At 39.8% G+C, this 25468-nt stretch overlaps 1 protein-coding gene across 1 annotated transcript; it reads left to right on the forward strand.

The window, feature by feature from the left end:
- Positions 1-8355: 8355 nt before the first annotated feature.
- On the forward strand, positions 8356-9034 carry LOC131999368 (small ribosomal subunit protein eS8-like). The gene is given in 2 exon segments (XM_059372126.1): positions 8356-8991; positions 8993-9034. Coding segments are annotated over 2 exon segments (663 nt in total). The 3' UTR covers positions 9020-9034.
- Positions 9035-25468: the final 16434 nt, after the last annotated feature.

Genomic DNA, 25468 nt, shown 5'->3' on the forward strand with positions numbered 1-25468 from the left:
GCCTCTTCAATAAATGGTGCTGGGAAAATTGGACAGCCACATGCAGAGAAATCATTTTTAATCAATTCAAGATGCAGCTGGAATAAATGCTAGTGGCTTGAGTAGCCATTGTTCTTGGCAAATTCCTCTAAGCAATAAACAATGAACACCACACCCTCATGAGAAAAGGAGAGAGGGATGGGGATAGTCACTGTTCTCATTTATATTGCTAAATATTATTATGGTCTGACATGTAATATACTTGAGGGGACTGACATGTTATATAATTCATATAGAACAACACAAAATAATCAGAAGTTCTGAGTTACTGGAGACCAATATTTCAAGTACTTAGCTTAACAAGCTTGGTGTTCAGTCATGAAACTAATATTCATTGCAGAATATATTTAAAAACAGAACACTTACCAAAAAGACAGTAGGAGGAAACTTTAGAAGGTAGTCAATGATGGAGTATATAGATTCTCATAGTGTTTACTTGGAAAAGGAATAAAGTTTGTGCAAGCTTTGGAAATATTCATTGCTTATCTATTACCATTATACACAGAAATTAGTGTCTCATCAATTGTGTTTTCATTCAATCATTAAACAAGATTTCAGTAAGTGATGACCTATACAATAATGTGTTTCTGATATTTTGAAAACACAATTTCACATTCCCCATCATGTTAAAATTGATATTGTGGCTCAGTGGTGGTGGGATATCCAGTTCCACCACCTCAAACACTATGTGGATTTGAACTTTGGAGCCTATGCCTCAATTACAAAAGATTTTCTTAGCATTGATCACCCTCTCTACTAAACGGTTCAGACTTATGTATCTGAGCTGAACATCTTGCCAACTATTCCTATGGTTTGTGAGTGTTTTAAGGCATGGAGGTTAAGTGAAAAGATAGTGTGATAGAACTGACAGGATTGGTCAGTAATAGGTTATACTCATCTTTTTTTTTTTTTAATTTTTTATTTTTTATAAACATATATTTTTATCCCCAGGGGTAAAGAAGTGACCATTTGGAAATAAAGAACATGGCCTTCATTCTGACCATTTGGAAATAAAGAACATGGCCTTCATTCACTGACATCCACCCTTGCAAAAAACTCATGGGAAACTTCATACTTATGAGGAAAATTCAGTATAATGGTTAAGAACATGGACTTTGCATTCAGATACCCCAGGGTAAGAGTCTTAGCTCCATTGCTTACAAATTATGTGACTTTGGAAATTAATCTCAATTTGCACACTATTACAGAGATGGTGCTTATCTCATAGAATTTCTATGAGGATAAGATAGAGCAATATACATAAAGTGATTGGCATAGAGTCTGATACTTAACATATTTAATATACATACAGTTGGCCCTCACCATTCATGGATTCTGTACCCATGAATTTGCCTACTTGCTGAAATTTATTTGTAGTTACAAAATCAATACTCAAGGCACTTGCACAGTCATGCACAGAAATGCACATAGCAGTGAAAACTTTGTCACTCAATGGTCATGTCCCCAGCTGAGGCCGAATAAAGGGATGCTCTGTTATCTATTAAGAGGGAATACTCCCTTTAATTTGGGGGCCCTTAACCATGGCATTTTAGTTTAATCATTTGTTTTCTGTCACAGTCTTCAGGCACTCTATGGGAAGCCTCCGGGAGCCACATGTGCACCAGAACTATAAATGGGCTCAGTTCCTTCTGTCCATACATGTAACTGAGCCTAGTAGCCCTATCTGATGTTAAATCAAATCTGAATTAAGGCTGGTTTTACATTACTATGAAAAGAAATTGCCTAAATTCTAAGTTTTTCCAGTTTATCTTGTACTATTAGATTCCAAAACTTATTACCTCAGTAGTTACCTACCTTTTCCCTCTGCCTAGAATCTTCTTTCTCTTCCCAAGGAGTGGCAAAGTCTTTTAATTTAGGACACAGCATAAGGATCATCATCTTACAGAGGCCTTTCCTAGCTATCCTATCCAAAGTAAGTGCCCAATATTCTTGATCATGGCAACATGCGGATTTCTTCTCCACATTTACCACTTTTTGTAATTGCTTTTCATCTGACAGTTGTTTCTTAGGTGACTTCTATACCAGCATCTACATTCTATAAGGACAGAAACTTGAACTATTTTGTTCAACTTGAACTATTTTGTCTGATTCCACATTGCCTAGACCTTTGGCTAGTATGGTCACCCAGTGAATAGATGAATGAATGAATCCTATTACATTTTCATATATGTTGGTTTGACTCTTCAAATGTTATTTCCAAACCTAAACAAAATAGTTTATTATTTAAGATAGATTCTATTCCATTTTTAATTACCATTTTTAAAAGATTATATTTATTTATTTGACAGATAGAGAGCACAAGTAGGCACAGCAGCAGACGGAGGGAGAGGAAAAGGCAGGCTCCCTGCCTGACGTGGGGTTTGATCTCAGGACCCTGGGACCATGACCCGAGCTGAAGGCAGTTGCTTAACTGACTGAGCCACCAGGTGTCCCCAATTACCATTTTTTTTGGTATCATCCAACAAAATATAGTTTAAATCACACTTGCTTAGAGAAAGGGAATAATAGATTTTTTACCAGTTTTGCACATTGTCCATGATATTAAATGCAGTATCTCAGCTCCTAACCTTATTTCCCAAATTCATATCACACATTCAATTGCAAATAAACTGTCATTTGTTGTTAGGGCAAGGAACACATAAGTTTCTCCTCTGGGAAATCTAAATGTTAGACAAATACAACTGAGATTTTTTATCTAGGCCTAAAGTCATAATCTCATATGTGACACAGAATAGAACACCGTTCTAAGAAACAGAAAACATGGGTCATAATACCTGTTCTGCTACTAGCTTGCTGCATGATTTTTGGTCCTGTGGACCTCACTAACGAAATCTCTAAAAGAATATGGATTTGGACCATTGGACACCACAGTTCCTTTTAAGTCTCTATGGCTGTAAAAGCTGAATAGATCTGTCTCTTCATTCACAGAGGAGGAGGAGGCAGAGGCTCAAGCACAAAGAGCTAAAACCTGGCCGGTCAAGTTTCTGACTGAAAGCACTAAAGCAGACTCCTGCCAGTGTCCGCTATGTACAGCAAGATGCTGTGCAGTGACGACACCTTAATGTAAGCACACAGTGAGGTCACAAAGAGAAAGACCAAGTTTTTGAATCTGTGTAGCTAGTGCTTTCTATTTTATAGGCAGACCTACACAAACCACTTTTGTTTTTTTATAATTTTTTAAAATTTTTTATTTTTTATAAACATATATTTTTATCCCCAGGGGTACAGGTCTGTGAATCACCAGGTTTACACACTTCACAGCACTCACCAAAGCACATACCCTTCCCAATGTCCATAAACCCACCCCCTTCTCCCAAACCCCCTCCCCCCAGCAACCCTCAGTTTGTTTTGTGAGATTAAGAGTCACTTATGGTTTGTCTCCCTCCCAATCCCATCTTGTTTCATTGATTCTTCTCCTACCCACTTAAGCCCTCATGTTGCATCACCACTTCCTCATATCAGGGAGATCATATGATAGTTGTCTTTCTCTGCTTGACTTATTTCGCTAAGTATGATACGCTCTAGTTCCATCCATGTTGTTGCAATGGCAAGATTTCATTTCTTTTGATGGCTGCATAGTATTCCATTGTGTATATATACCACATCTTCTTGATCCATTCATCTGTTGATGGACATCTAGGTTCTTTCCATAGTTTGGCTATTGTGGACATCGCTGCTATAAACATTCGGGTGCACATACCCCTTTGGATCACTACGTTTGTATCTTTAGGGTAAATACCCAGTAGTGTAATTGCTGGGTCATAGGGCAGTTCTATTTTCAACATTTTGAGGAGCCTCCATGCTGTTTTCCAGAATGGCTGCACCAGCTTGCATTCCCACCAACAGTGGAGGAGGGTTCCCCTTTCTCCGCATCCTCGCCAGCATCTGTCATTTCCTGACTTGTTTATCTTAGCCATTCTGACTGGTGTGAGGTGATATCTCATTGTGGTTTTGATTTGTATTTCCCTGATGCCGAGTGATATGGAGCACTTTTTCATGTGTCTGTTGGCCATCTGGATGTCTTTGAAGAAATGTAAAGATTTTATTCATTTATTTGACACAGAGAGAAAGAGAACAAGAAGGGGGAGCAGCAAGGAGAGGGAGAGGAAGAAGCAGACTCCTCGCTGAGCAGGGAGTCTGATGCAGGGCTCTATCCCACAACCCTGGGATCATGACCTGAGCCAAAAGCAGATGCTTAACCCACTAAGCTACCCAGGCACCCCAGGAAACCACATTGTAAAGAGGATTGCTTAGTGTGCGTGGAATTACAGTAATGGAACAGGGGAAGAAAAGGAGGAGGAGTTGAATGATGAAGTGTGTCTGCTGACAGAATTTGAGGCACCTTTCCTGAGGTGACTGGTAATGTTGTTAGTCATAATTCTGAATCTGACTGTCCAAAATTGCTCTCTTTGGATGTGCATTGGTCATTATACCTAATTTGTTTCTGTGATCCTTCACCCACTCCCATTTTATTGAGGTATGATCACCAAATGAAAGTTATATATATTTAGGCTGTACAATGTGATACACACACACACACACACACACACACACACACACATTGTAGAAGGATTATCACAATCACATCTATTACTTCACATAGTCGTCTCCCTTTATTTTTGTGGTGAGAATGATTGAGATCTATTCTATTAGCAAATTTTAGTATACATTGTTATTATCTGTTATCACCTTGCTGTACATTATATCTCCAGAACTTATTCACCTTATGAGTGAAAGTTTGATCAACACTTCCTTATTTCTGCCCCCCACCACTGCGCTAGCCCATATTAACCACCATACTACTCTGTTACTATGAGCTTTACTTTTTTACACATTCCACATATAAGTGAGATCATGCAATCCTCCCCCCACCCCCACAGCTTGTTTCACTGAACACAATGTCCTCTATGTTTATCCATGTTGTGACAAATAAGATTTCCTTTCCATATTGAGTTTTTTGGCTCCTTCATCAAATACTAGTTGACTGTACATGTGTGGGTTTATTTCTGGGCTCTCTATTCTATTCCATTGGTCTATGGGACTGTTTTTAATGCCAGTACCATACTATTTTGATTACTATAACTTTGTAATATAATTTGAAATAGGAAGTATGGTTCATCTACTTTTGTTCTTCCAGCTCAGGATTGCTTTAGTTACTCAAAATCTTTTGTAGTTGTATACATATTTTAGTATTGGTTTTTTTTTTTTTTTTTGGACTCTCCTTTTTGTCCCCTCCATGGCTAACCCTCTGAGAGTCCTTTTTAGTATCATTACTAAATCTGTTTTAGGCAGGCTATATAAAACCCCGGACACTTCTTCAAGTACTTGCAATGGAGAGGTTTTAATTCAGGGAACTAATTACGCAAGTAATGTCATAGCTAAAAAGTAAAACAAGGAGTGATGGTGAAACAACCCCAAAACTAGCAGTAGCAGGAGATGATTCTCACCAGTAGGCTAAAACTACACTGTCCAGTATGGCAGCCAGCCACATCTGGTTGTTGAGAACTTGAACTGAGATGTTCTTAGTGTTAGGGTCTGTGATCAAAGGAACGAGACTGATACAAAGCGAAGGTCAAGCAAAACTTTATTTCGCGCCAAGCATCAAGAATCAAACTGACCGGTCAGGGCTATCTCTTACAAAAAGGTGATGATGATGATCCCGACAAGCTCACTCCCAAGAAGGCCACTCCGGACGAGGCTGCTCTAGATGAGGCTGCTCTGCAGATGAGGCCGCTCCATGATCGGAGCCGCTCCCAAGAAGAGGCCACTCCCAAGAGGAGGCCGCTGCTCCATGAGGTTCCTCCCCAGACAGGGCCGCTCCCAAGAAAAGGCCATTCTGGACAAGACCGCTTCCCGGAAGAGGCCGCTCCCGACGACAAAGAAGCAATGATGACAGCGATGATGACAAGGAGGACAACCCCGATGACACAGACTCTGCTCCCCACCATGCCACTCTGACAAGGCTGCCACCCAGGGGAAGCCACCGCTGCGGACAAGGCCGCTCGTGGATCGGGCTCGGGGTGGTGAGGCATTTTGCGGTGCGGCTGTTGGTAGCTAGGGGCTGTTGGCATCTCAGGGCCGCTGGCATCTCAGGGCCGCTGGCGTCTGGGGACCGCTGGCATCCAGGGGCTGCAGGCGTTGGGACCGCTGACCGCTGGACCACTGGTGTCTCGGGACCGCCCGTCAGCGCAACTGCCCGAGGTGGCAGCTCGGGGCTGCTGAAGGCGGGGCCGCTGGTATAGCAACAATAAACGTAGTTTTTTAGTCTTAGTTTTTAGTCCATGGTCAGCAGGGTCTGTCGGCTGCCACTCCCATCTCTGGGGGGCATCCTTACTCTTGGCTCGTTTGACTTGACCCGCATCACCTGGAGGCTGCAGGCGGCGGCTCGGAGCCTCTGGAGGTGGGGCCGCAGGCTGCACGAAGCTGCAGGCCTCTCAGGGCCTCTGGAGGCTGGAGGCTGCAGGCTCCGGAGGCTGCAGGCAGCGGCTTGGGACCGCCGGAGGCGGGGTTGCAGGCGGCTCCCGGCTGCGGAGGCTGGAGACTGCCCGCCCAGGGACTGCGGGAGGCGGGACCGCTGGCAACGGTTATAGCTCTTACAAGAGCTGTTACAGCTCCTCCACTCCGCCGACTCTTCCGCTCCCGCAGACTCTTCCTTCTGCTCCCGCCACAACTCTCCTACCCTCCTGCTAGCCTCGCACAGCAACCTTTAGGCTGTTGGTTGAGCCCCAACCCTACACAGGTGGCCAATTGGATCTCAATTCACCCTAGTGGATATACACATGCCCCACCAATTGGACATCTCCACCTGGCCTGCCCTGCCCCTACATCAGGGGTCCACAAGCAAGTTCCTCTGGGAGGGGCAGGCCCTTACACTTAGTATAAAATACACACCAGATTTGGAAGAAATAATAAGAAAAAAAAGAAAAATAGTTCATTAATAGTTCTCATACTGAATATACAGAGAAATGACATGTTGAATATATTGGATTAATTAAAATATAGTATTTAAATTTATTAAATTTATTTTTCCAGGGCTTCTGGGTGGTTCAGTCTGGTAAGTGTCTATCTTCAGCTCAGGTCATATCTCAGGGTCCTGGGATCAGACCCCTCCCAACTTGTGTTCTCTCTCTCTCTCTCAAATAAATAAATAAATAAATAAATTCACTTTGCTTTTTAAATGTGGCTACCAGACAAATAAGACTTACATACATGATTCATGTTATATTTCTGTTTGATGGTGAGAGATGGTGTTACTAAAGTTCACAGTCCCTGGAACCTTTATGCTCTGGTTCACCAAAAACTTGAGGCAGGAAGGAAACTCACTTGTTACTTGAAATGCCAACTGGAGCCAGAAAGAAGGGGAAGAGTTCCCCGGCTACTCCCTGTCACCCCAATCTCCTATCAGGGCTGCTGACTAAGCAGGTAGTCACCTCGAAAATGTAGCCCACAGAGGTTAGTCTTCCTGCGATACAGACTTGAGTGTCACAAGGGCAAGGGATATATCTCAGAGCAAATTGATTTAGTTAGATTACAGTCAGGTCTTACTATGTCCTTTTTGTTCTTTCATTCATTCATTCACTCAACATGTATTTAGCAAGTACTGCTGATTATACAGGCCCTGCAGAATTATTGCTCTGAGTTAAGACCTTTGCTGTTCAGGTTCTTTGCTTGATTTGGTTTCAGACTCCCTCACTGCCTAGATTATAGTCCGGATACTTGTAGCTTCCCTGGTGTTTGATCAAATGAGTCATCCTGTCCTCTATTACATTCTTAACATTTTCTGATGATAAGTATTTTAACTCATTGTCTTATCTTGTTCTCTTAATTCCTAGTGACCTATCTGGGATTTTCACTTAATTCTTCATTCAGTATAATTTATAGTGCCTATACAACCCTTGGTATAACCAACTACTTCTACAGACTATCAGCTACTATAGCCATGCATAAGCTTTCTGTCTTTCTTCTTTCTTACTCACCACTTCCTCTCTGTGATATACCACCACACATGGGAACAGTGATGAAAAGAGTGTCTTCTTGACTCATGGCATGAAGAGATACCTAAAGGAGATACACAGATCTTCAGTCTAAAAGTGAATTTTCCTGGTCAAAAGCTAATATCACGAAGTATCTTCTTTAAATAAGTTTAGAGCCTAATAATCACCAAGTTCATAGAGAAATATGTGTTTTTATCATCAATAAACATTTTCTGGGCAAATAAGATATGTTTTCTAAGTATCAGAACACAAAGATGAAAAGGTGAAAAAACAAACTCCGGGAGGGTAGATATAAGAAAAGATGAATAATCCTCTTTCGCAGCCAGCGCCGGGAGTGACGGGCATCTCTCGGGACAACTGGCACAAGCGCCGCAAGACTGGGGGCAAGAGAAAGCCCTACCACAAGAAGCGGAAGTATGAGCTGGGTCGCCCGGCTGCCAACACCAAGATCGGCCCCCGCCGCATACACACAGTCCGAGTCCGGGGAGGCAATAAGAAGTACCGTGCCTTGAGGCTAGATGTGGGGAACTTCTCCCGGGGCTCTGAGTGTTGTACGCGCAAAACAAGGATTATTGACGTTGTCTACAACGCATCCAACAACGAACTGGTCCGCACCAAGACCCTGGTGAAGAATTGTATCGTGCTCATTGACAACACACCATACCGACAGTGGTACGAATCCCACTATGCACTGCCCCTGGGCCGCAAGAAGGGGGCCAAGCTGACGCCTGAGGAGGAAGAGATTTTAAACAAAAAACGATCAAAGAAAATTCAGAAGAAGTATGATGAAAGGAAAAAGAATGCCAAAATCAGCAGTCTTCTGGAGGAGCAATTTCAGCAGGGCAAGCTTCTTGCATGCCTTGCTTCACGACCAGGCCAGTGTGGCCGAGCAGATGGCTACGTCCTAGAGGGCAAGGAACTAGAGTTCTATCTGAGGAAAAATCAAAAGCCGGAAAGGCAAATAAATCTTCCTCCCACCTTTGGTCATGTAATAAAGGTGTTTATTGTTCAAAAAAAAAAAAAAAAAAAGAAAAGATGAATAATCCAAGAAGTCATGACAAGTGGCACAAATAATGAATATCCTGAGAGTTTAGGTGAAGAACTCCCTGTGTCAGGGAGTGTTTGAGAGAAGAAGGGAAACTGAGCTGGGCTTTGCAGGAAAGCAAGGATTAGATAAACAACACGAAAGAGAAAAGTTTTCCAGGAAGAGAAAACTGTATACACAGCAAGAATATACAGAAGCAGGAGTAAATTTATTCCATAATTATGGTCAGGAAACTCAAGTCCATCAAGAACAGTCTTACCCTAAGTGAGACCCTAGAGCAAACTCAAACTGAGAGAAGGACTCTGTAATATTTCTTATTAAAATTAAAGGTATGGCTAGAAAGTACAGCTCATTAGGAGGTAGAATGGGGTGCTTTCATGGTTAGTACTGTCTACACTACACTGTGGTTCAGCTACAGCTTTGTACCATAAGCTTCACGAGGGACAGAGCCTATCCTGCTCACTGTTCAGTCCTAAAGGCATGGCCCACAGTAGATGCTTAGTGATTCCATGTTGAGTGAATGAATGCCAATAAATGGTATGATAGGGGTGCCTGGGTGGCTCAGTGGGTTAAAGTCTCTGACTTCGGCTCAGGTCATAATCCCAGGGTCCTGGGATTGAGCCCCACATTGGGCTCTCTGCTCAGCGGGGAGCCTGCTTCCCCCCCATCTCTACCTGCCTCTGCGTACTTGTGATCTCTCTCTCTCTCTGTCAAATAAATAAATAAAATCTTAAAAAAAAATGGTATGATAGTGCTTGAGACCCTGGGCTGAGGAGACCCAAGGCAAACATTCATTCAATATTGATGTATTTCACAGGTGCCTGGGTGGCTCAGTGGGTTAAAGCCTCTGCCTTCAGCTCAGGTCATGATCTCAGGGCCCTGGGATGGAGCCCCGCTCTCTGCTCCTCGGAGAGCCTGCTTCCTCCTCTCTCTCTGCCTGCCTCTCTGCCGACTTGTAATCTCTGTCTGTCAAATAAATAAATAAAATCTTTAAAAAAATATATTGACATATTCCTGAATAACATTTATGGAATTAGAAATGGAGTTAGGCATTATACTTCAAGTATTAGGAGAAATCTCTTCAGAGCCTTTAGGCAGTGTGCCCCTGGACCGCAGTTATGGGGGATTTAAGAATCTTAGTGGAGAATTTGGTTAACCTGGTATGTTATTAGGAAATGATAAAATTTATAATGTAATTGTCACTACCCATGCCTTTGTAATCATTTCCTTTTTGTGTTACTGACTTAAGGCTGGTTTCATTAGGCATATCTGGATTGGATTAGAAGGTATTTTAGATTTATCCCAGAGCTAATATTTTAGAGACCAGATCCTTGCAACCCAAAGTAGCTTATCAAATTCTACCAAAACAGATACATTATCATCACAAAACCCAGAGAACCATAAAAATCATTGAAAGCCTCAGGGTAATGGCATTACATGAGGGAGGCTTTTGAACAGGTAACACTCTACTTACTTCCATACTGGGGAGTGTTGCTGTATGTCAAATACAGGCTGTGTGTTAATCCAGCACTCAACCCAGTGGAGGCCATACAGCTGTGTAGAGTGGGCATTTTTTTTTAGAATCAGCTAGAGCTGGATTCAAAGCCTGTGTTCTACTTATATTACTCTCTAAGCTAAAACAAGTGATGAGGATAAACATGGTGCTTACACCATATGATAGTCACAGGACTTCAATAAAATAATGCAAGTAAAGCCCATAGCACAGTGCCTATCACAAATAAGTGCTTGGTAAACGTTAATTCTTTCTCTAAGAATAGTAGAAGTGTGCCTAATACCCAATAGTCTTTTGTTTTCCAAAGAGGAACCCCACCCCCCCCCCCACGCATATAATCTCTTCAATTCTTTACTTACTTTGATCTTGGATTTGCCTGTGAATCATTTTTGTGTATGCCTCTTCCCCAAATGAATGCTTCTTGCCCTGACTGTAGTGCAGCCCCTGTTCTGGTTTTGTTTCATTGATGATGTTTTGGCATGTGATTCTTAATGTCTTAGCATATGACTTAAGTTTGCTTCTACTTTCTACTTCCATCCTCCTGATGCTCATAGTGAAATTCACACTAAGAGGGATGCAAACAAGCAGAAAGGAAACAAAATAACCTATATCAGATTGCTTTCTGAGAGCAGCGTTTGATGAGGGAAGAAGAAGACAAGTGAAAAGAATAGAGCACAAAATCACTGCCCCCTTGGTCTCCAATGATAAGGCAGAGTCGGGAGAGTTTCAGGGCTGGGGTGGGGATGGCGGAGTAAGATGTATAGAGCTTACTTCTGCTGCTTTATGATGCTGTCTGGGGATTGTGACAGTTAATAGTAACCTCAGTGACAGTTAGGAAGGCTTAGTCAAGAAGCCACTTAATCAGCAAATCTTGTTACTCTTAAAAATACTTCCAGTTTCTCTACTTTTGGAAATGGAAAGAAAAAGCTCTTTCTGTAGTTTCTCCAATCCTTGAAATTGTAGTTTGGGTGCAAATTTTCAAAGTAGTGTCTGCCAGAGTGCTGCTTTTATAAGCCTAAGAACCAGGCATTCAGCTTTAGAGAAGCCAGGGATTTGGAGGTAAGCCATGGTGGGCCCAAAGCCAGCTCCCAGACTTCTGATGTTTTATGGCATTTACAACTCACCACTCTCCATCAAAACCATTGCCTCAGATGAGGGGATAAGAAAAGAGTGTGGCCTTGTGAAGAGCCCTCCTATTCAGGAAATTACCCTAGGCCATTGGGATACCTGCTCTGCTATAGAAAACCCTGATGTTTGAGCATTGTTTTTTTTTTAAAGATTTTATTTATTTATTTGACAGACAGAGATCACAAGTAGGCAGAGAGGCAGGCAGAGAGAGACAGAGAGAGGAAGAAGCAGGCTCCCCGCTGAGCAGAGAGCCCAATGCAGGGCTGAATCCCAGGACCCTGAGATCATGACCTGAGCCGAAGGCAGTGGCTTAACCCACTGAGCCACCCAGGCGCCCTGAGCATTGTTTTGATTCAACATGGTAAAGACTGGAAGAAACTGATGCTAACAACGAAGTTTCTTTACACCTCAGGCATCACATATGCAAAAACATACTGTAGGGGCCTGGTTAGCCAGAGGGAGATGTTTGGTTGTAAACGTAGATTGACTCCGCCCCTCCCAGAGGAATTTACTTGCAAACCCCGGATATAGGGGCGGGCCACGCCAGATGGAGACATCCAATCAGTGGGGGGATCATATATTTACTATGGTAAATTAAAATTCAGTTGGTCACCCATATTGCTGACCTAGCATGACTGTGCAGTTTTCCCTGTTTATGGCAATCTCATTGGCCACCTATGTGTGGGCCGGGCTCAGCCACACCTCTATAAAAGTTAGTCTGTGAGGCTGGTAGGCGTGGTCATCAGGAGGGGCGTGGTCTTCAGGAAGCGGAGTCGGGGTTGTCATCGCCTCTTTGTAAGAGAGGGCCCTGACCGGTCAGTTTGATTTTGGATGCTTGGCACTGAATAAAGCTTTGCTTGACTTTCGCTTTGTGTCGGTCTTGATCCTTTGATCACGGACCCTAACAAAATAAGCCTCAAGATCCCTCCCCACCTTTCAGAGTCATTAAGACAGTTTAGGAGCAATGAGAGCTGGTTGTCTGGCAGCACTAGGCTCTGTTCATACACAGAAAGTTCTTTTCCTTTAAACACAGTCTTCCTGCAGTACCTCTGCCTAGTCCTCCTTATTCCTGGCAATATTTTACCTCCTCTTTGTTAAATATTTCAGTTTTTCTCTATGTCCAGTAACGTAGTTCAGGGCTTCCCTTCTAACACAAAATATAGTACATTAGATAGTTTTGAAGTGCCTTACAGGAAAGTTAACCATGATTAATGAGATAGAAAATGAGGTACTGCTATTTTTATATTAGTATGATCAAGGAAGATCTCTTTGATAAGGTGAGCAGATAATTGAATAAAGGATGGGACTTGGAAGTGTTGGAGAAAGATGATCTAGGGTAGAGGGAACAGCTCATGCAAAGGCTCTGAGGTGGCAGGAGAGTAAGCAGGTATTCAAGAAAAAGCAAGAAAGTCAGTATGGCTGGAGCACAGCAAATGAAAAGAATGACAGAAGTGAGGTCACAGAATATTGGGGAACCAGATCACTTAAGGTTTAAAGGCTTTTACTCTGAGAAAAACAAGAAACCATTGGAGAGTTTTAAAAGGATCACTGGCTATGTGTTGAGAATAAACTATAAGGAAACAGAAAAGGAAGAAAGAAAACTAATTAAGGAAATTATTGCAATAATTCAGGTGAGAGATGATACCTTAACCAAGGTTATAGCTATGGATATGTGTGAGAAAACTAGAACAGAAAAAGATGCTGAGAATTGGTAGGATTATGGAAATACATCTAAGGTGGAGCCAACAAGATTTCTTAAAAGGTTACTGGTACAATATGAGGAAAGAAAGTTTTTTGGCCCAAACAACTGAATAGATCAATTGCTATTGGTAGAGATGAGCCACCTGCAGGAAAATGAGAGTCGAGGAGAAAATGAGAAGTTCTGTTTCAAACACACTGACTTTAAATTTGTATTAAACATCCTTGTAGAGATTTTGAACAGGCAGAAAGAATTTCAGGTGAGAGGTCTAGAATGAACTATAGCTTTGAGCATTAGTGGCATATAACTATTTAAAGCCATGAGACCACATGAAATTGTAGATAGACACAGGACAGTGTTTAAAGAGGTCAAGTAGATGTGGAGAAGTCTCCAAAGGTGGCTGAGAAGGAGCAGCCAGTGATGTAAGGGGAGAGCGCAGAGACAGTGATGTGCCAAAACCAAATGAAGAATATATACAAGAAGAAAGGAAGTGTCCAACTTTATTGAATACTGCTGTGAGGTCAAGAAAGAGGAGGACTAAGAAATAACCAAAGTGGGGGGCGCCTGGGTGGCTCAGTGGGTTAAGCTGCTGCCTTCGGCTCAGGTCATGATCTCAGGGTCCTGAGATCGAGCCCTGCATCGGGCTCTCTGCTCAGCGGGGAGCCTGCTTCCTTCTCTCTCTCTCTCTCTGCCTGCCTCTCTGTCTGCTTGTGATCTCTCTCTGTCAAATAAATAAATAAAATCTTAAAAAAAAAAGAAATAACCAAAGTGGAAAGTTGAAAAGTGGAAGTTGACCTACAGTTGGACTTTTAATATATTTTCTCTTAAAAATTTAAAGGACCCAAGGATGTGGAGACAAGGAACCATTTATTCTGGATAAATAAAATTAAGAGTTTGGGCCACTATAAAATGAGAAAATTTTGGTGTAGTTGGGGGACATAGAAGAGAGATTGCTGAGAATTAAAGGAAAAGAAGTGTATAATTACTATTAAAATATTTGGGGGACTGCCCTCTCTTTCATAACTATGCTTAATCAACATTACAGCATTGCTTTTCTCATTGAATGCCATTTATATTACATAATTATAAAACTTAACCATGAGATCAAACGAATATGCCAAGAAGTCTCCTTTACTCCCTGATGGCTCCTGTCCTTTGCCCAACTATTTCTGAATTCTGGTTGTTCCACTATTCTTTCAAAGCCTCAGGTATCTTCTTGGGGACATTTCTGGATAGAAATATTCAGAACAGAGCAATCCTTCTCATAAAAACAACAGAGCATAAAGCTTTCAAGAAATGGAATGTGTCTGGATAATATTTCATTTGTTGTCTCATTTCTTCTGAACCATAATATGCTTCATTTCCATTTATAAGCATTGATGAGCATATAGGAAATGATTGAAAAAACTGCCACTTCTATAAGGTTTATTACTTTCTTCTTGATCGAAACATTGCTTGGACATAGTGACACTATTTGGACTTTACATGGTAAAGCTTTTTTTTTTTTAAGATTCTACAGATATTTTAAATTCAACACACTAACTACATCCTGAACTAACATCTAATTCAAGTTCCTAATTATAAAACTGTCTTTCTCTGCTTTCATTTCATTCTTTGTGATCAGGACTGGTGTCTTTATGTGTGTGCAAGGCATCTATAGCCAAGCATCTTGCACAACAGAAGCATTTGCATAATGAAACTGACTGATTGGGAAAAACAATACTAAAATTTTTGTCTTAGTCTTGAATTATGAGAAAATCTTGAATTATTAGAAAATATTAAAAATTTTGTCTAAGTCTTTAATAATTAGAAAGATTATTGGAGTGTTTAACAAGAATTTGAACACATCAATGAACAGAAGTATAGACGGGTCTTGCCGTTCAATTTCCTCTTAGTGCTTTAAGTCATTTTCTTATATTTTTCCCCAAGAAACTTACTTATAACTTTTAGTTTAATTGAGGCAGAGATTGTTTTTTGGCTAAGATGAAAAAATAAACAACATTCACAATATGAGTTTATATATGGAAGTATCTTAAGAAAATGTATGTGCTCATATTCGTGTACTAAGATAGAAGATGCTCAAAATTAGGAACCCAAATTACCAAACTGAGCACCGGAAGTTACTTTGGCAGGAAGCCATTCAGGCAAAATGAAAGTTGACAAAATGATAGGAGTTAGGAGAAGAATAAACAGGATAAATGGCATTCTATAGTTGCCTTTTAGAGGCAGCCATTTTGATGTGTGGAAAACACAATACCCAAACAAACTAAATTAAAATTTCAACTCCTTTTAATATTGAGAAATTATGTGTGAAATAATCATTCTCATTCCATTGCCTGGCAAAGAAATCAGTAAGACATGAGCTAAGAGTTGGGGTAGAAGGGAGGGTAAAGATGGGTAGACACCCAGACACCTGGCAGACAAACTACAGATAATCAAGAGGCATGTATTCACCAAACTCATTTTTTAAAAAGGCCATAAACCATTCTTTTTTTTTTAACATCTTAATTTAATTGTATTTTTTTCAGTGTTTCAAGATTCATTTTTGCACCACACCCAGTGCTCCATGCAATACATGCCCTCCGTAATATCCACCACAGGGCTCACCCATCCCCCCAACTGCTCCCCCTCCAAAAACCTCAGTTGGATTCTCAGAGTCCACAGTCTCTCGTGTTTCATCTCCCCTTCCAATTTACCCCAATTCACTTTTACTTTCCTTCTCCTAATGGCCTCTGTGTTATTCCTTATGCTCCACAAGTAAGTGAAACCGTGTGATAGTTGACTCCTTCTGCTTGACTTATTTCAGTCAGCATTATCTCCAGTCCTGTCCATGTTGATATAAAAGTTGGGTATTCATCTTTTCTGATGGCTGGGTAATATTCCATTATATATATGGACCATATCTTCTTTATCCATTTGTCTGTTGAAGGGCATCTTGTCTCTTTCCACAGTTTGGTGATTGTGTCCATTGCTTCTGTGAACCTTGGGGTACAGATGGCCCTTCTTTTCACTACATCTGTATCTTTGGGGTCAATACCCAGTAGTGCAATTGCAGGGTCATAGAGTAGCCCCATTTTTAATTTTTTGAGGAATCTTTACACTGTTTTCCAAAGTGGATGCCCCAGCTTGCATTCCCACCAACAGTGTAAGACGGTTCCCCTTTCTCCACATCCTTTCCAATGCTTGTTGTTTACTGTCTTGTTAATTTTGGCCATTGTAACTGGTGTAAGGTGGTATCTCAATGAGGTTTTGATTTGAATTTCCCTGGTGGCTAATAATGATATCCAGATATGGACCCTCAATTGTATGGTCAAATAATATTTGACAAAGCAGGAAAAAATATACAGTGGAAAAAAGACAATCTCTTCAATAAATGGTGCTGGGTAAATTGGACAGCTATGTGTAGAAGAATGAAACTTGACCATTCTATCACACCATACACAAAGATAAACTTAAAATGCATAAAAGACCTCAATTTGAGGCAGGAATCTATCAAAATCCTAGAGGAGAACATAGGCAATAACCTCTTAGACATTGGCCACAGCAACTTCTTTCAAGACATGTCTCCAAAGGCAAAGGAAACAAAAGTGAAAATGAACTTTTGGGACTTCATCAAAATCCAAAGCTTTCTCACAGCAAAGGAAACAGTGAGCAAAACAAAGAGGCAATCCACGGAATGGGAGAAGATATTCACAAATGACACTTCAGAAAAAGGGCTGCTATCCAAGATCTATAAATAACTCCTTAAACTCAACACCCAAAAAGTGGATAATCAAGTCCAAAAATGGGCAGAAGACATGAACAGACACTTGTCCAAAGAAGACATACAGATGGCTAACAGACACATGAAAAAATGTTCATCATCATTAGCCATCAGGGAAATTCAAATCAAAACCACCAATCATTCTTAACTAAAGCAACTATCCATTCTCTAAGAATTTACATGAATGAGTGGTCCAAGTGTCTGATTTCTCTTTTAAAGCTATAGCCATACTAATTTACTTTAAATCAATACATAGAACCTCTGCTTAATCATGATAGCTGGTTTTTAAAATTTAAAAATCAATATAGGCATAAATCCTTTTTGTGGGCTACCTGGGAAGCCTAGGGGAAAAAATTTTGGAAAGAGAGGAAAGTTTGGCAGTAATTTGACCCACTAATATTAACTTAGATCTCCATAGGGAGTCCTTCATTATATACTTAATGATTTTCTCAGTACTCAATAAAATACATATATAAATATCCTTAAAATGAGAGTCTCCTAAGATTTCCTGGAGTTAATGTGTTCTATTTCTTGGTAATTAAAAAAGACGGGGAAGGTTGTATATTAAATTAACATATTTTGACTCAGTTGTGCCAAATAGTGATCTTGTTAAATGTGTTTAAAAGCCTGTCTAGTCAAAAGAGTCTTGAGAAAATGTCTCCACAAAGTTTTCTTGTTTCAACAAAAATCTTATGGATAGGAATTGATTTGGATTTATAGAATGTGGAGAATTTTATTCTTTTCATTATGAGAATGATAGATGGAAAGTTTTCTTCATTGCTTGGAAGGATGTATGATTGTGCCTTTTAGAGACCACCAGACCAATTTCTTATTTCCTACTACAATAAAATATCAGAGACCCAGAATTCTTGAGAAATGGTAAAATCTGGTGAGTGCTCTATTTTATTTTTCTGATGTTTAAGAATTTTTTTCTGTGCATGGTTGTTTGAACAATCATGTTAGAAGAAGTGGGTATAAAGAAAACATTATAAAATATATTATTCCTTTCTTCTGAGTTAGTTGAATGCTATTAATTTAATAATTTTTTTTTTATTATCTTTTTGCTACATTTGCAACACTGGATAAAGAACTATATGTTTTTGCCTTCAAAAAGGTCACTATTTAATGGAAGGAGAGAGGGATGTGCATGCAATTATATATTAATCAAAATAGGCTAACTGCTATAACAATATTAATGTTCAAAGGTTTAACACAACAAGAGTTTCTTTCTTGGTTATATTGCTGTCCACTGTGGCTATGCACTGTGGCTATGCACAGTCCATTCAGGCTCCTTCCATCTGGTGTCTGTGTCATCTTTTTGGTCCTCAGAGAGCTCCACTGATTTTCTATATCTGTCTAGTGGGCCAGGAAAAAAAATAACATGGAGAATTACAAGGGAGGTTTCATGCGCCAGATCTGGGGAGCCATCTTTACACATTCCATTGGTCAGAACTCAGTCATATGGCTGTGTCAAATCTAAATGTTTTATCCACTTCAGAGGGCTTTAAAGATATTTAAAATACATACATCTATCTATTGATCTATCTATCTATCATCTATCTATCTATATCTCCATATATGTGTAAGTTTGTTTCTGGGCCTTCTATTATGATACATTCAATTATTTATCTCTGTATTATAAGTCTGTTATTTGTTAAGTAGAGATTCCTCATTATTTTGTTCTCATTTTGCAAAACAGCCCTGGCAATTATCTCCTGTTTGTGCTTTTCCATCAGAATTTTATTTTATTTTAAGATATTATTTATTTATTTGACAGAGATCACAAGTAGGCAGAGAGGCAGGCAGAGGGAGAGGGGAAAGCAGGCTCCCCGCTGAGCAGAGAGCCCGATGGAAGGCTCGATCCCAGGACCCTGGGATCGTGACCTGAGCCAAAGGCAGAGACTTTAACCCACTGAGCCACCCAGGTACCCCACCATCAGAATTTTAAATCACCTTATGAAAGTTTCATGAAAGAGCTTGTACCACAAAAATTTTTTTTCAATTGCATTTGATTATGACTTTATTAGAATTAAATTTTTTTAGAATTAAATTTTTATGTGATTACCCCAGACTTTATTACATTGTAGTTGCTCAATAAACACTATTTATTGACTAAATAAAAGAAAGACGACAATTCAAACTTGAGGACAATGTGCCCATTCTAAGTTTTCAGAATATATATTCAGAATTGCAAACTAATTTGAAGACTGAGCAGCACAAAACTGAAAATTTAACTGTTGCTGACTCTCTGTCATGCAATCCACTGATGATACTCATTTTTCAGGACACTGGACTTACTCAGCTATTTAAACATGATAACATATGTAAAGTGCCTAGCACATCAGTCAATCTTGTTATGGTAACAACAGAGGGTATGATTGAATAAATGGTAATTCCCTCTTGCTATTCCACTTTTTAGCAAACCTCATTAAATCCCCATGCAAAAATTAAAAAAAAAAAACAGCCTGGGGAAATAAAACATAAACATTGATATTTTATTTGTGACTTTTAGAAAACGATGTAATGCTTTCAGTTTATTACTGCTTTATTTATGTAATATTTTTATATAATACTTTTAAGTTTATTACTACAAAATCAATTAATTGGAGTGCCAACAAGCTACAGCTACTATTTTTGCTTGATTGCTTACTGAAGTTTAATAGCAGAATATGTAAACTTAAAAGTTATTTTATAAAACACAAGATTATCTTCTAAATATCTACAAAATTTAATATAGCTCTATAGTGGTATGCTTTTTCTGAAAGGTAAATGACTACTGATATAAGTTGATGAGTAAATCTTAGTATTACACAAAAAATAGCTGTGACACAAAGATTTTCCAAGAAAAGAAACAAATGCCAACTAGTTTGCTTACCTATATAAAAACACTCTAGTTGAATGACACAATCCCAGTGTTGCAAGTTGCCTTGATAAGATTCATTACTATTTCCTTCCTCTCTCCCTACCTCCCTTCCCAACAATGACTCTGTTTCTAATCAGGAAGAACAAAGTTCATGGCTGAAAGCCAGTTTGGAAATCCAGATGGGTAGCAGGAAACCATAGGTTTGATTTTTCTGTTTACAGGCCCAAATAAAGAGGTTGACATGTTCTCTCAAATTGACAGGGTTGGTCATTAATGGTTCATTCTTTCCCTGAACCTGTAGACAGATGTGAAGGATAAGGAGACTCAGCACAGATGTATTATGATACAGTAACATTACAAGTGGTGAGACAGATGTGAGCAGGTCCCAAGCTCTTGTCAGGAAATGGTAAACAACACCTTTCAAGGTGTCTATGAAAAAAAAAATTCCCAACTTCAACTTCTGACTTGACTTTACCACCAATCTACTATCATACTATCTCACGTAAAAGAAAATGACATAGATCTTGTGCTCATAAACACATGTGGGTCTTCTAGAATATAGAGCAGTCAATTTGGAGTTTTAGAAAATTAGCAGAGGATAGCTCTGAAATAAGAGTCATTCATAAAACTGTCTTGAACACTAGAAACAAATAAAAAACACAAGTACTACTTACCAGGTAGCACTTTGAGTTCTCTCTTATGCTGAACCTTGAATATAATAGGAATGTGCCACAGCTGGAGAGCAGAACCATTCTCTGTCTCCTTGTTACCCAGAAATTAATGGCACACCCTTGTGTTCCACAAGGGCATGGGGTGGAGGAATGGGTTCAGACTCCTGTGTCAGGCAGTTTGAGTTGGACCCCAACTGTTACTTATCAGCCATGTCCTCAGCCCAGGCCCTTGGAATCAGTCCTTCTGTCTGAAATAAGGAAATAAAACACTGATCAGATTGCTGTGAGGATAAAATCAATGAAGTAGCTCCTGTTAGAAAAGGCCTCCATATCTCACATTACTCACCATGGACTCTAAAGTACCTAAAATCCCTGCAATGCTCATGACTGTGAGATAAGGCAGGGGTGATGCAGTAAAAATGGGAATGTATTGGGTGATGGTGGTAGGAGTGAATGGCATTTTTATTTCGATTTTTTTAATGAAATATTTTTATTGCATGTATTTAAGAGAAATTTGAATCACATATGCATTTCTCATTTGTTTTAATACTTTGATCCATTATTTCACATGTCATCACCTGTCCAGGAGTATCAAATTTTCTCTGCCCATCCAGACATTTAGTAAAGAAAGTCAGTCATTTGCTTCCCCTGTCAGTTGTCTTTTCCTCCTTTACAATGTAAAATTCTACTTATTGTGTTTTGGGGGGGGGGAATGAAAAATGGATGTTTTAGCTGGTTTTAATATAATATTAGCAAACTATGTGTTTAAGATCATGTGGTAACTTGAAGATGTACTTTTGATTCAAGTTGTACAGCATAATTTTAAAGTTTTTTGGTAAAATGCAATAATAATATAATTATATTTAATATTTCTTGAATTACCAAGTTCAGTTTTGCATGTAGAATTTAAGTGTACTAAAATTGAACGTATTTATTTCTTTATCCTTCAAAAATTTTTATTTTACATCTACTATGTGTACAGCCTTATGCGACATTAAACAGTTGTTCTAAATGTGTCTGTATTCAAGGAATTTATGCCATAATAGTTAGGATTTAATATATGGAGATTTCAAATGCAAAATAGTATGTGCAGTTGGTATGAGCTTCCATCTTTTCCAATTCAAAGGTGCCTTCTGAAGGTGATGATATACCAACAAGTGATTATAATGCAGACACACAATCACACCATTTATAACTAGATATACAGCATACACAAAAATTCCCTTTAACGTCATAGGGTGATGTTAAACTCTTTAACATAAAAATTTATTTTCCTCAAGGCATTATCTATTTTCTATATCACAAACCTCTCCCAATTTCTTCCCCCAATTCTCCCTAAATGTGGAGTTATTCAAACTAAATGGGTGCCCCTGTAATTAATACAATTTTTATATTGCACGTGGGTTGTTTTTTTATAATGCTTTACTGTAAAGTGGAGGGGGTAGGGAGGGAAAGGCTTACTGCTGAGGCAACATTGAACGGACAAGAACAGTTTCAGCCTTTACTGAGATTTTAGCTCTGCTTGAATAAACTCTTACTAGATTCTTAGATTACCTCATTCATTACTCTGAAAAGTTCTCATCCTTATGTTTTCCATTTCTTTGGAAACCAGAGATTTGTTCTTCTGCATTCACTGACTTTACACATTCTGTTTCAACAATGTAACATGGATTTCTTTCCCTCTTCTAGGACAATAGAAATATTTTTCTTCTGAACATTTCCAACCATTTAACATTCTACAAACATTTGCATGTGTCCTTCCAGATATTCAACTGGAGTATAACCAAAACCTAATGCATAGTTTACAGTTAGATTAACACCAAGATAAGACTTACAACACATGGCCTAATCAGTATATAGCACTATAGATGGACTGACTTGGGAAGTCATCTATGTTTTACAACCACTCTTTAGCACTCTTTTTCTTATCTTCCTTATTCCTTGTCAGAAATAAAGATGCATGGTTCCTTTACTTTACTCAATGTTTTTCTTTTTTAAAAATTTAATTTAATTTTATTCTTTCAGTGTTCCAAGATTCATTGTTTATGTACCACACCCAGTTCTCCATGCAATATGTGCCCTTCTTAATACCCACAACCAGGCTCGCCCAACCCCCCACCCCCCTCCCCTCCAAAACCCTCAGTTTGTTTCTCAAAGTTCACAGTCTCTCATGGGTTATCTCCCCCTCCAATTTCCCCCAGCTCACTTCTCCTCTCCATCTCCCAGAGTCTTCCATGTTATTCCTTATGCTCCACAAGTAAGTGAAACCATATGATAATTGACTCTATCTGCTTGACTTATTCACTCAGCATAATCTCTTCCAGTCCCATCCATGTTGATAGAAAAGTTGGGTATTCATCCTTTCTTTTTTTTTTTTTTTTAAGATTTTATTTATTTATTTGACAGAGAGATTACAAGTAGGCAGAGAGGCAGGCAGAGAGAGAGAGGAGGAAGCAGGCTCCCTGCTGAGCAGAGAGCCCAACACGGGACTCGATCCCAGGACCCTGAGATCATGACCTGAGCCAAGGCAGCAGCTTAACCCACTGAGCCACCCAGGCGCCCGGGTATTCATCCTTTCTGATGGAGGCATAATACTCCATTGTATATGTGGACCATATCTTCTTTATCCATTCGTCCATTGAAGGGCATTTTGGTTCTTTCCACAGTTTGGCAACTGTGGCCATTGCTGCTATGAACATTGGGGTACAGGTGGCCCTTCTTTTCACTACATCTGTGACTTTGGGGTAAATACCCAGGAGTTGCAGGGTCCCAATTACAGGGTCATAGGGAAGCTCTATTTTTAATTTCTTAAGGCATCTCCACACTGTTCAAAGTGGCTGCACCAACTTGCATTCCCACTAAGAGTGTAAGAGGGTTCCTCTTTCTCTACATCTTCTCCAACACTTGTTGTTTACTGCCTTGTTAATTTTTGCCATTCTAACTGGTGTAAGGTGGTATCTCAGTGTGGTTTTGATTTGAATCTCCCTGATGGCTAAAGATGAGGAACATTTTTTTTTTCTAATGTGTCTGTTAGCCATTTGTATGTCTTCTTTGGACAGGTGTCTGCTCATGTCTTCTGCCCATTTTTTAATATGATTATCTGTTTTGTGTGTGTTGAATTTGAGGAGTTCTTTATAGATCCCGGATATCAGCCCTTTGTCTGTAGTGTCATTTGTGAATATCTTCTCCCATTCCGTGGATTGCCACTTTGTTCTGTTGACTGTTTCCTTTGCTGTGTGAAAGCTTTTGATCTTGATGAAGTCCCAAAAGTTCATTTTCATTTTTGTTTCCTTTGCCTTTAGAGACATGTCTTGAAAGAAGTTGCTGTGGATGATGTTGAAGAGGTTACTGCCTATGTTCTCCTCTAGGATTTTGATAGATTCCTGCCTCACATTGAGGTCTTTCATCCATTTTAAGTTTATTTTTGTGTATGGTGTGAGAGAATGGTCGAGTTTCATTCTTCTACACATAGCTGTCCAATTTACCCAGTACCATTTATTGAAGAGACTGTCTTTTTTCCACTGTATATTTTTTCCTGCTTTGTCAAAGATTATTTGACCATAGAGTTGTGGGTCTGTATCTGGGCTCTCTACTCTGTTCCACCAGTCTATGTGTCTGTTTTTGTGCCAGTATCAACCTGTCTTGGTAATCACAGCTTTGTAATAAAGCTTGAAATCAGGCAACATGATGCCCCCAGTTTTGTTTTTCTTTTTCAACATCTCCTTAGCAATTCAGAGTCTCTTTTGGATTAACATCTTGGTCTTCAGTTACTTTTGCAAACTAGTTAGTTAATCTGTGACTATGTAGGGAATTCATAGACAGGAACACCATGTACAAAAACTTGGAATATAAAAGGGCATTTAGAAGTTCATCAGAGGGCTGGCCTGGGAGGGATATAGTGGTCACACGGCAGCCCTTGGATAAGTAAATATGAGAGTCCTTAGGGTTAGAAAAGAGTAGTAAAGCAAAGTGGAGTTGGGGGAGCGGAATGGGAGACTGTACATTGAAACATTTGGAGCTGGAGCCATCCTTGATTCCCCTCTCATACCTAAAGCCAAATCATCAGCCAATTCTACTTCCAAGGTTTTTCCAGGATGCAACCAGTTTTCACCACCTCCATAGATACCTGGTCTCCACCACCTTCTTACATCCTATTTATCACATCCTAGCTTCCCACTTGTGCTTCGCATACTCTTCTCTCCTGCTGTCTGCTCTCTGAGTGTGTCTTTTAAAACAAAATGTCAGGTCCTATCACTCCTTGCTCAGAACTGTCTAATGGTTTCCCATGTCACAAAAGAATAGTAATAATTCCAAATCCTTTCTATGGTCTGCTTTCCTGGACCCATGCATTCTAGCTCCCACCAACCTTCCGACTCTCCTCCTTTACCTACTGTGCCCCAGATGCATGGACCTTCTTACTGTAACTTAAACACACTCCAGCCTCAGGACATTTGCACATTTCCTTCCCTTTCTTTGGAACTTTCTACTTTCAGGAATCTACAGTACTCACTCCTTTGGTTTATTCAGGTCTAAACTCAAATATCACTTTTTTCATCTCTAAGACCCTTCTGGACCACCCTGTTGAATGTGGCACCATGTACCCCATTATCCCCTATCCCCCAATGTTGGTCTTGTATTTGACCAACACTGCACAATGACAGCACACCATTGGATTTGCAGAGATGTACAACCACCTCACAAGAGCATGAGCTGCCACACTTGTAAGAATCTG

The sequence above is a fragment of the Mustela nigripes genome, chromosome 13 (genome assembly GCF_022355385.1).
Source record: "Mustela nigripes isolate SB6536 chromosome 13, MUSNIG.SB6536, whole genome shotgun sequence".
In the NCBI taxonomy this organism is placed as follows: domain Eukaryota; kingdom Metazoa; phylum Chordata; class Mammalia; order Carnivora; family Mustelidae; genus Mustela; species Mustela nigripes.